Genomic DNA, 19,045 nt, shown 5'->3' with positions numbered 1-19,045 from the left:
TGTATAGATTATCGGGCAATGAATTAGCTCACAATAAAGAATAGGTATCCTCTTCCTCTCATCTCAGAGATGTTGGATCAAATTCAGGGAGCCACCATTTTTTCTAAATTGTATCTGCGAGGGGGCCATCATTTGGTCCGAGCTTGAGAAGGGGATAAGTGGAAGACTGCTTTCAAGACCAAGTTTGGCTTGTTTGAGTATCAGGAAGATGCACTTCGGTCTCTGCAATGACCCTGCAGTGTTTCAATATTTCATAAACAAGGTTCTGAACAAGTTTCTTGACATTTATGTGGTCGTCTATATTGATGAAATGTTGATCTTTTCTCAGAAACAGGAACAGCATCTAGATCATGTCCGGTGCGTCTTCCAGAAGTCAAGAGAAAATCATTTGTATGCCAAATTGAAAGAGACACAATTTCACTTGGAATATTTAGAGTTCCTGGATTTTGTGATTTCTCCAAAAGGTTTAGAAATGGATCAGAGGAAGGTACTTGCAGTTCGGGACTGGCCATCGCCGACCAAGGTGAAGGAGGTGCAAAGTTTTCCCAGTTTCACACATTTTTATCTGATGCTTATCGAAGGAATTTCACGCATTATGACTCCCATTTTAGGGATTCAGAAGCAGAGGAAGCCTTTCAACTGTTAAAGGATTGCTTCACATCGGCCAATTCTTCTGCATCCTGATTCTTCTGACCCAATTTTTTGTTGAAGCCGCTGCCTCGGATTTGGCCATAGGAACAGTACTGTGCCAGAGACATGAGGTAACGGGGCAGCTTCATCCTTTTGCCTTTTTCTCAAAGAAATTCTCCCAGGCAGAAAGAAATTACAGCATAATGGACCATGAACTTCTGGCACTTAAGGCAGCTTTTGAGGGATGGTGACATTACTTAATGGGAGCAAGACACAAAGTAGCAGTCTTGACGGATCATCGAAATCTGCTCTTTTTAAAATCTGCTGAAACTCTTATGCCAAGACAGCACAGATGATCGCTTTTCTTTGCTGATTAATGCTGATTACGACTTTGTGATTACATTCAAGCCTAGAAGATTGAACGGCAAGAAGGATGCTCTGTCGCAGCAATTCCACGGAAGAGAATCAGAAACAGGCCAGGAAAATCAATCCCCCTCCAAAACGTTTTATATCACATGAAGTAGGGTTGTGAGAAGTCATTCAGAAAAGCATGAGCTGGTTAGAGATGGAGGAGTGGAAAAGTTTAGATCTGGCTCGAACGCTGAAAGGTGGTCTGCTGTTTAGGATAGAAAACTTTATTTCCAGCAAAGCTCTGCGGATGGAAGTCTTAAAGGAGTGTCATGAGTCCTTGCTTACAGGCCATCCACGTTTTTGCAAGACTCTAGAGTTTGTTGGGGAAAATTATTGGTGGAGTACGGTACTATATTATTGGTGGAGTACTATACTATTGGGAGGATAGCTCAGTGGCAATGTGCTCACCTTGGAAGCAAGACGACATGGAGCAACACAGGTTTGAACCCCCGGATCCGCGCTTAGAAACCTCCGGGTATTAAGCGTGTTATAAATAAACTATCATATGCGTGTGGATGCACTGAACTTTTTGTGAAGACATGTGAAATGTGCGCACGATCAAAGCGTCAAGTGGGGAAAACAATGGATTGCCGGAACCTCTTCAAATTCCTCCACAACCTTGGCATTCTCCATCTTTGGATTTTATTGTTGCCCTTCCCAAGGAACAAAGCTGTTCTACTGTTTTGGTGGTAGTCGATGTCCTCAGCAAGGAGGGGTATTTTATTCCTATTAAAGGTGAAGTGATAGCTCAACGTTTTGCACATTGTTTCCTTCAGGAGGTGGTGCATTTGCATGGGCTTCCCAGTCAGGTTATTTCAGACAAGGGTGCGCAGTTTCTCTCTAAGTGTTGACAGTCTTTTTGTAAAGAGCTGGGGGTTACAGTTAGGCTGGTTTCAGAATACCCTCCAGAAACTAATGGGCAGGTGGAACGGGTGAATCAAGAACTGGAAAAATACTTAAGGTGTTACATGCAGCCCCGAGAGGGATGGGTGGATTTGATTTGACTGGCTAAATTTGTATACAACAATTCAGCTAAGGATTCTACTTCTATGTCCCCATTCTTAGATTCATCCATGTTTTCTGAGGGAAGAGGTTAGGAGGGAGTCCGAGTCCAGCGGTGGAGGAAGGATTGGGGGCTATAAGGTCAAATGTTGCCAGAGAAGTTGTAAGTTTACAAAAGAGTAAAGAAAACTACATGCAATTTGCTGATAGGAAGTGTAAGCCCTTTCCAGGGTATTAGATGGGAGAGTGGGTATGGTTATCTACAACAGATCTGAGAATCAAAAAGGAAGAAAAAAATGTAGTCCCTGGTTTGTTGGCCCTTTTGAGGTTGAGACAGTGATGTCTTTCCTCTCCTAAATTCACTGATGAAAGGCAGTTGATAACAGTCAGAACTTACAACCTGCCCCAAAAATTCTAAATTAGATCACTGCTGTGTAAGCCCACCATCTTGACCTGGGTTCGAGCCCAATCTTCCATTTTGAACACAGTAATCAAAAGATCTCTGAAAAAGACCATTAAGGAAAATAAGACATCTTGCCCTTTCCCCAACTCCCTGCCACCACCTGAAATCTCCCACGCCTATGACTACTGGTACCTACTCTTGACCTTGCCCCAAGCTTTCCTGCGTCCCTGAAACACACATTTGTCAAGCCGCACCAGCTACCGAAACCACACTGGTTGCTTCTGACGAAGGTGTGATGTCAGTAAAACCAATATGTTCCAGTAGGTGTCTTGTTGGCAATGTATTTCACATAATGAAATGCTAGTCACGGAGTAGGAATATCTCTCTAGCAGACATCAACAAAGTGCATTGTTGCACTAAAAGGTCTTTCATGCATACAGTTGATGGGCATATTAGCTAGTTTTGCTTAAATGAAGAGTATGCAATGGCATGTGATAGCATTCATTTTAACTTTGTTCAAATGAAATGCTGTTCCACATGGACACCTAAACACACTCATTGCTGGTAAGGGTTGTGTGGCGAGTAGGCGGAAGAGAGGAGAAGCAGAAAGAGGGAGCAGGATCAGTGGTCAGATTGTATCCCTGGGAGTGAGACCTTAGCCAGAAAGGGTCAGAATCACAGGTTGGTGGCAGCTGTGTACTATTATTTTGATTTAACAGACTGGTAGTCGACAGCTCCCTAAAAAGGAGCAAAATAACTACCAAGATGTTTTTTAAATCTGTGAACGGGCGGGCATGCTCTTCATACACCTTCAGATATTTTTATTGTGGAACCATCCATTTTGTCAATTTTGCCTGAGTTCCGACTTAGAGCTCACAAAGACTCTTCTATCTGAATAGGATTTAATTCTGACTGAGTGAGGGTCTTCCAAATCCTCAATCAACATCCCTGTGTGCATGTTTAAGAAGTCAAGGCGCAGTATCACCTATACTTCCTAATAAGTCAAAGGATGGGCTGTCTGTACAATATGGTAAAGCCATGCCCTGTTAGAGTACTTCTTGATAATCTCGGATGTTCAAAAGCAAGAACATCTTTTATTACAAACCGCCAATATATAGTGTTTACATCAGCTGTCAACTGAAGTCTTACCACTATGGTCTATCATTTCTGAAATTCAGTTTACCTGTGCGTTAACTGGGGCAGTTCAATGGTCAATATGTTGCTCTTACAGTTTTGGAACACCTAGAATGATGCCTGCGTGCATGCCCACAAATAAGTTACACACCTTATGGATAGAGTTTGTTCTAATGGTTACGATAACCTATCTGCAGATTGCTCATCTTCAAAATGTGCAGCCTACCGGCTGGGTCCTCACAAATTTGAAATCATGCTCAAACAGCGCCTAGTGATGACACCAGGTGATATGCAGTGGTTCGAGGGCATGCCAGACAGCTACCACCAGAAGTGACCGTGTCCAGGGTATTACACCTTCCTTCTCAAGCCCTTTGCGGAGCCACCTTCAACTCTGAGGGTCAGACGCTAATATCATTAGTTGTGCTGCCCAGCCCAAGCCCAATAGTTTCCTAGATACATCCTGCCACAGGTAGAGTGGGATTGTTTCAAGGCGACAGGCAGTGAAGTGCAGGTAGACAAGGAATCTACTGAGGAGACAATGTATCCACTCATGAGGTGGGCATATTGCACTTCTAATGGATACTATCGCTTCTGCAGAATCCTCATCTTTAAAAGAGTCCCCCAGCAATTCCAATTAAAATTTAGGAAAGAGGGAGACTCGGAGATACCGGGACAAAGAGAGAGATGTCACCAAACGATGTGTTGCGCTACAAACAAGCCCTCAGCCCTTGCATCCAAGTCTAGGCAGTAATACTTGGAAAATGTTTTCAGAGTGCACCAAGTGGCCGCTCTGTATCTCGGCTAGATTGGGACTCAACACATTAAAGCAGTCGCAGCTGCACATCCCGTGAAGGAGTGTGCCGCAATTCCCTCTGGTGGAGTTGTGTGCACTACCACATAGCAGATTCTGACTCTGACTTCTGCCACAATCCATCTGGGTATGGTCTGTTTGGTCACAACGAGCCCCCTAGACGCAGGACCATAAGCTACAAATAGGTATCTGTCCACGCTGTACTTGCAAGACCTAGCTATGTAAGCTAGGAGCCCGAGTCAAGTCTGTATAATTTCTCCTACACCTTGGATGGGTCACCGGTGGGAAAAGTAAGCCTTAAGCTGTATGGATTGACTAATGTGAAATTCATTGATTACCTTGGGTAGGAACGATGGCTTTACCCAAAGTGTCACTGTCTTTGGAAAAAATGCATATAAGGTCTGTCTGACGACAGAGTCTGATCTCACTCACAAGCCGGGCTAATGTGACAGCCACCAGATAAGTGGTCTTTAGGGTGATGAATGTGAACTTGATGCTGAGCTCCACGGGTGGGCCCATCGGCTGCACCAAGAGTAAGTTCAGGTTCCATGCAACCTGCAACTATGGCAATGGAGGATAGTGAATCACTAACCCGCAGAGAATTACGCTAGAATTGGGATTGCAAATACAAAGCCCTGCTCGGACTGTCACAGCCTTGCCAGATATCCCTTTGCAGTGGATGCCTGCAGCCCTTCTTTCACCAGTGACAATGCACATCTAAAACCCTAGCTAAGGAAGCTGAGAAAGTGCCAATCTCCCAAAGGCTGCACCACATGCACGAGTAAAGATTCCATTCACTCCACCTTCTGCCTCGAGCACCTCCTCAGACAAACCGTGGCCAAGGAATCTTAGATCACAGGTCCAAACATTCGACGGAAGGCAGTCCTCCAGCCTGCCTCCCACTTTATTACGTACTCTCTATTATTTTGACCCTTGTACTGTATCAGACCTAAGTAAACTACGTTAACCTTAGGTTTGAGGTGTGTCTGGTCCACTGATCCCAGTCACATACATGACAGCGTTTAAGTACCTTAACTGTCCAATACATTTTAACATGAAATACAAGATATGGATAGCCTGGTGGGACAGCAAGAAGCCCTTTGCTCTAACTCCTATATCTTATGGCTTCTGCCCAGTGAACATAGCTGGGGCGGATACTTTACTGCAGATCACACAGCATTAAACCGCATGGGTTACTCACGCCATGGAGTGGAGGGGCTTCTGGTCCTGGCTGTGGTACTGTTGCATGCTCCTGACTTCCTTGTCTCACCATTTTCCTGTTCATAGAAGAGCCTCGTTGGTGATAACCGGGAACGGCATGGTTATTTTGGGGTCCCCTTCCATCTCCCTGGCCATCTGCAGAAGCACAAAGAACATTTAGAGACAAATCAAAACATTTCACAGGGGTATAAAGTAGTCTGCAAACAGGGCAAGCAGATGAGACAAGAAAAAGAAAGACAAAGGACGCTTGACCACGAGACAGGCAGATATATAATTACCACATCTAGCGCAGAGAACACATATTTCTAACAATTCTTTCAGATTACACATTTTGATATGCTGTGAACAATGACCCACCGGCACCAGAGCACTTTATATAATGAAATATACATAATAATAAACATATTTCTCAATCTCATTCATATCTACTAATGCAGCATCTTCAAGCACTCCTTTCAAAACACAAAACTAATTTACTACCAAAGGATATACAGCAATTATAGTTTGTTTCCAAAGAACATAAGTCTGGGAGTGAAGTGCATATCCACAGGCAGAGCATTCCAAGACCATGGATTGATGCCAGGGAAAGACTGACTTACACTGGATTTCTAGAACGAGACACAGCTCAAGGGCCAGAATTTATAGTTTAACTTGGTAAGTAGGGGACACCATCATGCAGACGTCGAGCTGCTTTTTGACGAGTTTAAAGCCAAAACGTTGCAAAGGTAGGTGCCAGGAATGTAAGCAATTTCATAAAGTATAGGGTGCTTAAACTGTGACTTCCAATTGTGGAAACTCAACATTACTCGAAAACACAGTGATCATACTTTGACTTCCCTACGCCCCGCTGGAGATGCTTAAGATTGCGATTTGAGGCATAGACTTCTTTTGTTTTCACACTTCCACTGGTAGCCACATGGGAAGACCACTGCTCCAAAAACAGATGAGCCAAGCAAAGAAAGTAAAGCAAAAAGATTTAATTTACCCCCAAAAGTCAAGCCAGGGTCAAGTCACAGCGAAAGGGTCACATTGATGTCAATGGAAGGAAAGCTGCAAAAAGAAAATCTTTCCTAAAAAGCAAGTGAGAAGCCACCATCTATAACAGGAAACGGGGCACCATCCAATGAAAGCTGAAATCCTGACAAGCAATCCAGGACGTCTTGCTTGGCAAACGATGCAGTGGACGATCCACCTCAACCCGGGTCTGCTTGGCTAGGCGTTGACCCCGTTTCAGAATCTGTCCACAAGGCCGATGCTGAAAATCATCTTAACAGCGCTCACAAATGTTTTTTTGAACCTGTCACTAATAGTAACATACACTGGAAAAATAAAGTTTCGTTTTAGAACTAGGAGGAGAGATCATTTGAAGTAATGCCCAAGAAGAAACGTCAAAGAGCTGTTGCTAATTCCCAACAGCTCCTAGTCAGGAAAAACAGGAATTGAATGTGGTGAGCATTAGCAGAAGGTCCAGCTGGGCCGTGGTGGGATGTATGATATGATAAGGCATTTATAACGCGCCTATACACAAGTGTTTCAAGGTGCGACGCGGCAAGGGAGGGGGGAAACAGAGGGAATACAGAGACAACGATCCTACTAGGCCAGGTGTCATTCAGATCGTGCAAGGGCAGGGGAAGGGGGAAGAGGAAAAGTGCACAGTGGGAGGGCGGTGGGGACAGAGCAGTACATGGAAAAAAGACAAAAAACTATATGAGAAGTAGGGGCAGCTGGTGGCAAGTGCAAGGGTTAGTGCAGACATCAGGTGTCAAGTGCTGGTGGGGGACTGTAGGGATACAGAAAAAACAGTCTCCAAGTTCTGGGTTGCCAGGGAGGCAATGCAGGTGTGTAACTGGCGAGGGAGGGGACCTGGGCCCGAGATCAGAGGGTGGTATTCAGAAGGGGAGAGGAAAAGAGAAAGCAGAAGCAAAGAGGAAGGTTTTGAGGTGCTTCCTGAACCGGAGATGGTTCTCCTCAAATCTCAGGGAGGCAGGGAGGCGATTCCAGAGGGAGGCCCCAGCCGAGGAATGAGATCTACCACCAACTCACTGCTTGGAGAAGCGACTAACCCTGAGGGAGTTGGAGGCGGATGAGCGAAGAGCTTGACGAGTAAGATATTTAGGAAGAGAGAGTTGAAGGTATTGAGGCCCCAGCCCCCAGAAGGCCTTGTGGACAATGCAGAGATTGCACATGCCAGAGCCCTTGAGGAGTTCTAAGATTCTTAAAATAATAGATTTTGTAGTCAGCCTATTCCTGATCCACCTAAGGATGCAGGATACTCCAACCATTTGGGAAGGAGGGAGAGCAGAAAAACTGAGAAACAGGCTGTTGAGGAGAATTCTCAGAAATGTGCTAATTCTCTTCTACTTTAGAGACCTCCAGCTCTTTTGCTGGACTTTAGAACTGTGTATCTCTCAAGTATTTTTTAATGTGATTTATTCTCTGTGTTTCTTTTGACTTTGGAGTCTGACAAACTCGATAGGCATAATCGTTTTACATCGCGACACACAGCACCCTCAGTGCAGTGTCACTAGTCCTTTGGATTTTTCAAAGAATTAAATACCTTCTCTTGGATAAACTACTGTTTCCAAGAGCAGTGAAGTGAAATTGACTTTAACTTACCTTTTGTAACTTTGTAGACCCAGCACACACTATCTTATATAGAGTCTTGGAGTGGTTACTTAGTTTCACCTTTGTCTACTTTCTCATGTAACATTTTTATGCTACCATGTCTACAATTAATGGCGGTGGCAGTGGTTTACTTTTTCCTACCATGGTGAATCCTCAGCTGCAGTATTGCACCCATGGGTGCCCATTTTGTAAAAATGGCCCAGTCTTCTTGAGATTTACTCTGCGCGCCAAACCAGGTTTGGTCCCTTTGTTTGTTTTCTCTTTGGCAGAGTTCACTGCTGAAGCCCGCCTCTGGCTCCAGCGTGTCTGGCAGGCCAGGAAGCGAGGGAGGGTCTCGAAACTCCCTGTGCTTAGTCTCCTTGGTTAAAAGAATGCACCCAAAGGTGATTGGCCGGCCGGCTGTATTTGGAATGACAAATACCCTGCTGTGTGAGAGACAGCTAGGCTGCGAATGAATGGGAGAAACTTGTATAAAAGGCAAGGTCTTTTGCTTGGACGGCAGAGTCGACCACTGGCCGAAGGAATCCAAAGAAGAACTTGGAAGAGACACTTGCTGTAACTCTTGGACCATTGGTTTCCCCGGTGAAGCTCTGCTGCTGTGCTGAAGCTTTGAATTCTGATCGACAAGAGAAGCCCTGCAAGGACAACTTCTCCCCTTCGGTTGGTGGGACCAATCAGCCCCAAGACGAACTCAACTGAGACCCCTCTCTCTACTTCCTGTACTTCCATTGCTGCTGCAGGAACCGAGTGCAGGGGGACAGGAACACCAGAATACAGTGCATCGTTTTTAAGTCAGACCCAAGCTCCAGGAAGATCCTCCAGACTCCCTCGAAGCAGGACTAACCAAGCCTGAGCCACCATAAATGAATGCTGGACCCCAGAAGCGAAGAAAGTCCACAAGGTATATGAGAACTGCAGCAGTGCTTTTTGCGAGTGGCTGAGACCGCGACGTGCCTCTGATGTGAACTTTGTCCATTTGCTGCCGCCGGCCTTTGAATCGTAGTGCAGGAGTCCCCAGACGTCCACCCGCTTTTCCCCAAGACTGAGGCCCAGCAACAACAGGATCTGCCATACTAAAACAGGAACGGAAGCCAGCTGGAACCAATTTCTTCAGACCTAAGGCACTGTGAACTAAGGGGTACTTACTTCTTGTGGTGTAGCTTGTTTGCTCTCAGTTGAGACTTGCATTTGCTGCCTTTAGCAGAGTTGCTTGCAGCATTGCCCCTCACAAGCCTCCCAGCTTGTGGCCCATCAAGTGATTTCGTTTGCAACAAAAACTATAACATTGTGCAATACTTTTTACTTACCTTCAAGAAGTGACTCAGCTGCCCTAGACTTTGCTCAAGTAACATTGGCTGTCCTGGCTCCCTGAAGACTCGTGTAACCTCCGACTTTGTGTTTAATCTGTCCCTCCAAAAAGTCATACATTCTTTACTTGTATAGCTGGGAAAGGGCTAATCTGCATTGCAATGGGGGGTTCAAAAGTGCTTACCTGTTTGAGGTTATTTAACCATTGTTCGCTTCCCTAACCTTTTCCTTTTTGACACCAAACTCAGTATTGCTCTTAATGTACCAGTGATATATAAATGGCCACAGTGTTCTAGCTACTGAAGTCACCTCAGGGTGTAGGAAGTGTCTGTGTGCCACCCCAAAAGGGTATCTACTGATTTATTGAAACAAGTGCGTATTTTGAAGTATATTTAAGTGTTACATATTTGCTCCCTTCTAAAGAAGGCTTATTCAATTGACTTAAATTAATAAATAATTATTGAACCAAGAAACGTTAAGTATAAGTATTATTGGGATACATGCCACTATGATTCTCTATGTTACAACCCTACAGCTCACATTGACCCCTCTTGAGATAAGTCTGGCTGCTCAGCCACACTACCAACCTGTGTAGTACAAGCTTATACCAAAGGTTAGGTTAACTATTGCCAAGAGGACAAGGCTGGTGTAGTCTCCCACAGGGTTACTACATACAATCTTGCCTAACACAGGCGTTGAAGGACGGTATAAAGAACTGGGATTCTGACTCTTTCCCATCCAAGATGCGCATGACAGACGCTTGTTTTCTGCTTTGAGCAAATGCGTCTATTTGAGGAAGATACCAATGGACTAATAAATCCATAGTCACATTGAGATATAGTTGCAGACTCTGAGGAGAATGACGTACATCAAATTGCCTTTACAGGGATCGCACCTTGCACATGCGCTGCTACAGGAAAATTCAGGTTTACAATAACCCAATGCCATATCTGTAATTGCCATCTGACATAATAACTGCGGGGGAAAGTGTGTCCCTGCTTTTTCGGGTAACATTGCAATATTGTATTCCATATGTACTTCATCCGCATTGTCTCAGAGAATGGGAAGAAAATCTTTCACGACTTGAAAGATCATCTAAAGTTCCAAAACATTTACAAGGTATTCTCTCTTTGCCCATGCAGACTGCAAACTGAACTTCAAGCACACTGCAGTGCATCCTGCAACTGAACTCTGAGGCGTGTCATCATTGATAGCTGAGAATGATTATTCTTCCACATTCAAAGTTGACGGGTATGCAACAGCTGCCGGGGGACAGCTGAAAATTAACCTCCTGCATTCGGAGTCTGGAAAATAGTACCACATGAATCAAGGCAGCAACAAAAAGTTAAATCTTCAGGCACCAATTGGTTACATTTTCTACGCGGAATGACAGCGCCGGCTCATCCGTGGCGTTCACGCGAAGGATAGCACACTCACGGGCCCCCTCTGGAATTGATACAGGTTGCCATGGAGCTTGTTTACACGCCGGCGTGTCTCGTGTCAGCTGACACCTTGCAGGCGTAAGGAACGCGCACCTTAACCATGCCCCCCTGTACTTTAAAGCACCGCTACTCGTACAGCTCTCTGCTGCTAATTGTAGCGTTACTCTCCTTGCGGTTACGTTCCGTATTCCCTTCTGACATCCAGTCAGTGCTCTATTTTGATCTTCTGGTTCCCGACGCTTGGCTATTCTATTTGGACTGCATTTGGATACTCCTTTGGTTTTGGTTACGCCCGCTCTTTTACTGACCCTGACTCCTTCACAGACTGCCTGCCTTTTTCCTCAGTGACTTCCTGGTTCTACGGCCCACACTCTGGCATGTGTAATGGTTGTCCTCTGTACTTGTCCATTTTCTCTTTCTTGTTCCTGAGGCCATTTCACTTGCTATTATCCTGTACTGTTCATACTAGATAAAACCCTCTCTGCTGGATTCCACCGTTAGCCTTTACTTTTGAACTTGGTTGCTACATCCTTTGGGACTAACATTTTACAGTGAACTACTCACCAAGTGCATATTGACGCTTTCCGATACATGCACCAACCCGTCACTAGTGCGATCCTTGTGCCGCCCGGGTTACTATCCTGTACTAACCTTCCTTTTTTTATTTTATCCTTTCGTTGTTTCCCTCCATTTGGACTTCACTCATTTTTGCCAGTTCTCCTTTCAGGTCTGTGTTTGAATTACTCAGCCATTTATTTCTGGGATGCTCTGGTTTATTACATTGACGTAGAGGGTAATAGTTTATTTTCTTTTATAGGTCAATCCTATAGCAGATTCCACTCCTCAAACCCCACCTAGGTACTCCTTAGTACTATTGTTTTCTTGCATTCCTTCATACCTTGGCTCCTCTAACCATCTTTGTATTCCTTTGCAGCAATGGTTGGCGGTGTGTGTTCTCCCCGCTCTTTTAGGCGATTGGCAATTCTGCCTGTTCAGGTTGAAACAGCAGAGAGGCACATCGCAGAAAAGAGCCCCTCCTTGAGGAAGCCTGCATCTTAGAATTCAGGGGGTGTCGGGTTACCAGAGGCTGTCTTGTGAATATCTGTGGAAACTACTGTCTCCAAGGTCGCCTATCTACAGGCAGTGATCGATTACCGGAGCGGTGAGTAACAGAATTAGCAGCCTTATAATGTCCACAGAGGCTAGCGATGCCTTGACACAAATAGTGCAAATGATCACGGATCTGAGAACCGACCTGACCAATGCTCAAGAGGCACTACGCCAGCGCATGACGCTATCCAGGTCTTGGTGACCACTCTGTCCCCGCAGGCAACCGGCGCTGGGGCTATGGCTCGTGGGCCGGTTTTCCAGCCCCTACTCAGGAGTCGGCACTCATCATGCTTACCACACAATTCCCTCTGGCACCCCCAGAACGCTTTCTGGGGGATACTAAACAATACAGGACTTTCATTAATCAGTGTAAATTACACTTCTTGTGCCGTCCTGCTTTTTTTCCCACTTCTACCACTAAGGCTGCGTTTGTCTTGTCACATTCGGGTGGCATTGCGGCCGCTTGGGCAAACCCATTATTAGAATCCAACAGTCATGTGCTTTACAATTGTGATGCTCTTCTTACGATGAGGAGTAAAGTATTTGATACGCACTACACTACTCAAGCTACCGATCTGGAGTTACTAAAGCATGGACAAGGGAACAATTCCCTCTTGGTTTATTTAGCTCGCTTTAATCAGCTGGCAGCTTTGAAGGATTGGCCCGAAGAGAAGAAGACCGCAGTCTTTTATCAGGGTCTCTCTGACGAAATGAAGGACATACTCTCCACTGTTCCCATCATTCCTACTGTTTTCGGAGAATTGCTTGATTTTGTCCTCCAAATCGACGCTCGCAAAGCTGAACGACGAGGCGAGAAGAAATCTGCCCTGTTTGTCTCAGCACCTGCAGAAACCTCTTCCACTACACTACCTTCTCCTGAACCAATGCAGATTGATGCTGTCAGGGGTCCGCTCACCCCCGCTCAACGTGAACATCGCAGGTCAAATCTGTGCATGTATTGCAGGGCCTCTGATCATTTGTTGCCCGAATGTTCTAAAAAACCCAAAAGAAAGGCTGGAAACGCCAAATCCCGACAGTAGACGGAGTCCCTACGTCGGGAAGAGATACTCTGGATGGACTCTTTGTCTAGTTCTACTAAGCTGATTCAGCTTCCTGTCTGTTTTACTGTGAACCAGGGAGGGACATTCAAAGCAATGGCAGTGATAGATTCGGGAGCAACGGGTAATTATGTGAACCAATGCTTTGCTTCTATGTCTGGAATACCACTAATTAGCAAACATACTCCTGAACTGGTTAATGCAGTTGACGGGTCAGTTCTTGTCTCTGGTATGGTGACACATCAGACGGTCCCTTTGGTCATGTGCACCGACAAAGGCCATACAGAAGAGATAACTTTTGACATTATTAAAGCCCCTGCCTACAAGGTCATTCTGGGTATTCCATGGCTGCATTACCACAATCCTGCCATTGATTGGTCAACCCACTTGATCCAGTTTCCCTCTAATGTCTGCAATACTCACAGCACTTCATTGCCTCGAATCAGCCAGGACAGCCCCGCTAGAGCGCTAGTGTCCTCCACTATGAATGTTGGGGCCATTCATAACACGGTTACCTCAGTGGTCCCCACTCAATATGCAGAATTCACAGATGTATTTGACAAAAGGATGGCGGAGGCCCTACCTCCGCATCGGATCTATGATTGCCCAATAGACCTAATACCGGGAATGAAGATACCCACTGGTAGATTGTACTTGTTCACCCTAAAGGAAGATGCTGTATTGAAGGAGTACATCGACAAGGCACTTACTATGGGCTTTATCCGCCCTTCGAAGTCTCCAATGGCGTCTCCGCTCTTTTTTGTCCCCAAAAAAGAAGGAGATTTATGTCCCTGTATTTATTATCATGCACTAAACGCAGCTACCATTAAAAATCAGTATCCTCTTCCTCTGATTTCGGTCCTCCTCGATCAACTGGGCTCGTCTAAAATCTTCACTAAGTTAGACCTCCGAGGGGCCTACAATCTGGTGCGCATGAGAGAGGGGGGACGAATGGAAAACTGCATTTAAAACACGCTACGGCCTATTTGAATACCTGGTGATGCCTTTTGGTCTCTGTAACGCCCCGGCTACCTTCCAGGCATTCATGAATGACCTATTTCACGACATCTTAGATCAATATGTCGTTGTTTATCTGGATGACATATTGATCTATTCACAGAACCTGACGGATCATATCCAACACGTCAAGACAGTTCTTCAGCGTCTAAGAGACCACCATTTATTTGCAAAGGCAGAAAAATGCATTTTTCATGCATCTGAAGTTGAGTTTATGGGATACGACCTTACTGATCAGGGAGTTCGTATAAGTCAGTCTAAGATTAATGCTGTCTTGGAGTGGCCGGTGGCCAGGAATATCAAAGCTTTACAATCATTTCTGGGGTTCTACAACTTTTACCAGCGTTTCATCAATAGCTTTTCTGACATCTCTGCACTTCTCACCTCCTTGACCAGTGCTAAGGTGCCGTATGTTGGGTCACTGGAGGCTCAAAAGGCGTTCGATCAGCTGAAATCTGCCTTTACTACAGCTCCGGTTCTTAAGCCTCCTGACCCGGATTTCCCTTTCTTTGTGGAAGCGGACGCTTCCGGCTATGCGGTTGGCGCTGTCTTATCACAACAATGCCCACACTCAGGCGAAGTGCATCCCATCGCCTATTATTCCTGCAAGGTGACGCACTATGAAAGAAACTATTCTATCACGGAACGCGAACTTCTAGCCATTAGAGATGTCTTCCTGGAATGGAGACACCATCTTCTGGGGGGTAAACACCCTGTTACGGTCTACTCTGATCACAGAAGTCTTCTGGCCTTCAAGTCAATGAAGTGTCACAGTGCCAGACAAGCACGTTGGCACTTGTTCTTTTCACAATACCGGTTTGTTATCACCTATCGTCCTGCTATTGCTCAGATATCTGCTGATGCTCTCTCCTGCCTTCCTACGGGGAATCATTGCCATTGCTTCTACTGCCAAACAAAGTCGTCTGTGGGTGTTCAGTTCAGCCTTCCTTGCATTCCATCATTACTGATTGGGTTTCTACCCATCCTACGGAGATCAATGAACTCAACTTGGAACTGGTGCAAGGATTGCCCTTTATTCAGGGACACGTCTTTATCCCACCGGGACATGCCCAGACCTCGGCTCTTCAGTGGCCCCATGACTCTCTGATTGCAGCACATCCAGGGGCTCAGAAGACATTGGAGGCCTAACGGCGGTGGGCCTGGTGGTCCACCATGTCTAGAGACGTACAAGACTACATCACGACCTGTGCCATCTGTGCTCAATGCAAGTCTTCGAGAGCTAAACCTATGGGTTTGTTACAACCTTTACCGATCCCGTACAAACCCTGGCAGTTGGTGTCAATGGATTTCATTGTCGACCTACCAGATATACAAGGACGCAACACCATATAGGTAGTTGTTGACTATGGTACGAAGTATGCCTTGTTACGGATTACAGTCTGCCCCCGGGTTGGCTAGATTGTTCATGATGAATGTATTTCGCTTTTTTGGACTGCCTTCTGTCATCGTCTCCGACCGGGGTACGCAATTTACCTCACGGTTCTGGAAAGCTCTTACTGCCTCCCTTGGTATTGAGGATAGGTATTCGTCAGCGTACCACCCTCAAACGGACGGGCAGACTGAAAGAACCAATTCCACCATTGAGCAATATCTACGTTGTTTATGTCTACAGTTTCAGCAGTCTTGGCTCACGTCCTTGCCACAAGCGGAATTCGCATATAATAATTCTATGCACACGTCCACTGGGGTCTCTCCATTTTTTGCTCTGTATGGGTGTCATCCTAGGACGCTTCCTCTTGATCCGGCCCTGCCTGGTTCCAATCCAGCGCCACGTGACTGTGTACGTGATCTGGACCAAATACATTGTGATGTCCGATTACATTTGCTTTGTGCTCAGGACCGTGCCAAGAAATCTGCGGACCTGCATCGTTCTCTAGCACCAGCCTACCAAATCAGCTCGAAGGTGTGGCTTTCCTCCCGTAATTTGCAGATAGCAGGGAAGCGTTCTCTACTGCCTCGATTCGTGGGTCCTTTTAATGTCTCTGCTGTCATTAACCCTGCTGCGGTCCGATTGTCTCTGCCCCATTCCTGGCACATTCACCCTGTTTTTCATGTCTCTCTGGTCAAACCCTTCATCCACTCTACTCGGTTGTCGAAACGGCCTCTTCCCATTCTGGTAGATGGTGAGGAGGAGTATGAGGTCTCCCGCATACTGAACTGCCGGTTTTCTGGGGGTACTGTGCGGTACTTGGTGGATTGGAAGGGTTTCGGTCCTGAGGATCGCACTTGGGAACCCTTGGCCAACTTGCATTGTCCTGATCTATTGAGGGAGTTTGTCAGGCTGAGAGTTATCCTGTGTCCGCGGAAGCTGCTGAACCCCCCGACAATCCCCCTTAAGTGTAATCCTCAGAACCCGATAATTCTCGGCTCTGTTAACTACACCCCAAAGGGAAAGGGCGAAGTGGATAACATAAGAAACACCAGGCTGGCGACGTACTGACTAGCTGATGCGGAACCTGCAGTGAATACATAAGAACATACAGAATCCTCAAATTACTTTACTACCTTTAAATTATGAAAACTTTATATACTTAACTAAAATGTAAAGAATCATACCTGGCTCTTCTCTTTTAAGATCTTAGAGAAGATTAGAGTAATAGCTGATAAAATCTTTCTACCTTTCTTGTGGCATTGAAAGTCTTGAAAATAACAGCAACTCCTTTGATTATTGAACTCTTAAGAACCTTGACTCTTGCCTTATAAACTGTTAAATGTTCCAGTTAAGAAGACTTAGATTAATCCTGTTCTTTCTTCTTAATAAATAGAGTTCATAGTCTCTTGAAGAACTTGCAAACTTTTCCAAGTCCGTTGAAATCTTTTCGCGCACACGTGCAAAAATTTACCCGCGCAAAACACGCGTTGAAGAAAACACGTGCCGGAGAAAAAACACACGCTGAGGAGCACATGTGCTAAGAAAACACGTGCTGAAAAAGTCACGTATCAGTCTTTTCTTACTCTCACATACATGCGCTTTAAACACCCGCGCTATGAACACACGCGCTGTAGAAATCACGTAGCAGTCTTTTCTCGCGCACGCGTACTTGCGCTATGACTACCCGCGCAATGAACACACATACTTTGAACACTCGCGCTGGAACACACGCGCTATAGAAATCACGTAGCAGTCTTCTCGCGCACGCGTACTCGTGCTATGACTACACGCAATATGAACATGCGCTTTGAACACTCGCGCTGGAACACACGCGCTATAGAAATCACATAGCAGTCTTTTCTCGCGCACGCGTACAAGCGCAATGAATTCACGCGCTGTAGTTTTCACGTAGCAGTCTTTTCTCGTGCACGCGTACACACGCAATGAATTCACGCGCTGTAGTTTTCACGTAGCAGTCTTTTCTCGCGCACACGTAACAGTTTAACATTGCTCGCGCGCGTTTAAAAATTAAACGTTGAACTATAAACAGAGTAACATCAGTTCTTCTTGTGAATTTTCATTTACAATCTCCTAAAGTTTCTAATGAATCTGAGCAAAGATGTACATATCCAAATAAAGTCACTTAGCTTAAGAATTTTTTCTTCTCCAAAAGAACTTCCAGAAACTCTCTTGTGAACCTGAATTCTTCTCCTGAACAACCCCGCATAAGTAGCCGCTCGACTGCCAGGATTTGAAAGTTCAAATCCACTAGGCCCAAGACTTCAGCAGGAGCAGCTACAGACACGTCCTCTCAGCTGGGGTTACGACAATGAAAAGCAGAGAGTGACAGTTTAGAACGTTCATTGTTGTCCTGCAGTTCTCTCTAGCCAATCAAGGCTTCTATTGTAAAACTCCATCTTGCCTTGGGCCAGAGCCAGGAATCTGTATAGAAAGGTCAAGGCCAAACCCACACAGAAATAAAGGGAAATAATTAAAGGGAACCTAACAGTAATTAAAGGAAACCTGATGACAGTAATTAAGGAAACCTGACAGTACCCCCCTTCTAATGCCCAGTCCCTGGGCCAATCGTATGTGGATTGAAACTTAGCAACTAACCTAGGAGCATGTACATCAGAGGAATCTTCCCAGGTACGTTCCTCGGGTCCATATCCCTCCCAGTCAATCAAATATTGCAACCTTCCCCTCACTTTCCTAGAATCCAAAATGTTATTAACTACAAACTCCTCTGAAGAATCCTCCATAATCACAGGAGGGGGATGAGTTCTAAGCCTGGTGCCTGGACTAACAGGTTTCAAAAGACTAACATGGAAAGTGAGGTGTACTTTCAACTGCTTGGGTAACTTTAATCGTACTGCCACTGGATTTATGATTTTTTTCAACCTCAAATGGACCTACAAATCGAGCACTAAATTTATTCTTCTCCTTAATTCTTAAATGTCTGGTAGAAAGCCACACTAAGTTCCCTACCTCATACTTAGGACCAGCTTTCCTTTTCACATCCGCACACCTTTTATATCTCAATTTGCCTTCTCCAAGTACCCCTTTTGCTTTATCCGAATTATTCTTCATCAGCAACAAACGTTCTTCCACTCCAGGATTCCCTGAATCTTCCAAAACCTCAAAACTCAGAAAACGAGGATGAAAATCTTGTCCCAATTAAAAAGGTGACATTGAAGTAGCATCCTTATCACAATTGTTGTAGGAAAACTCAGCCAACCACACCAAATCAACCCATTCCTCACTAGCTTGTAGATAACATCTTAAAAATTTCTCTAACTCCTGGTTGACTCTCTCAACTTGTCCATTAGCCTCTGGATGATACCTTGAAGTTAAACTAACCTCCACCCCAAGTTTTTTACAGAAGGCCCTCCAAAATTTTGAGATTAATTGAGACCCCCTGTCTGAGATAACTTTACAAGGAAGACCATGCAACCTAACCACTCCTTGCAAGAATTTATG

At 45.2% G+C, this 19,045-nt stretch overlaps 1 protein-coding gene across 2 annotated transcripts in view; it reads right to left on the bottom strand.

Moving 5' to 3' along the window:
- Positions 1-19,045, bottom strand: part of MAPK15 (mitogen-activated protein kinase 15) — a 396,607-nt gene that overhangs the window by 128,918 nt on the left and 248,644 nt on the right. For both annotated transcript variants that reach the window (XM_069621971.1, XM_069621972.1), the window contains one exon: positions 5,593-5,747. In XM_069621971.1, coding sequence (XP_069478072.1) covers positions 5,593-5,747 — 155 coding nt within the window. The remainder of the gene's footprint in view (positions 1-5,592; positions 5,748-19,045) is intronic.

This window comes from Ambystoma mexicanum, chromosome 5q (assembly GCF_040938575.1).
Source record: "Ambystoma mexicanum isolate Mex_15411 chromosome 5q, UKY_AmexF1_1, whole genome shotgun sequence".
Classification (NCBI taxonomy): domain Eukaryota; kingdom Metazoa; phylum Chordata; class Amphibia; order Caudata; family Ambystomatidae; genus Ambystoma; species Ambystoma mexicanum.
The sequence above is the reverse complement of the archived record's forward strand: the minus strand, read 5'-3'. Positions and strand labels throughout refer to the sequence as shown.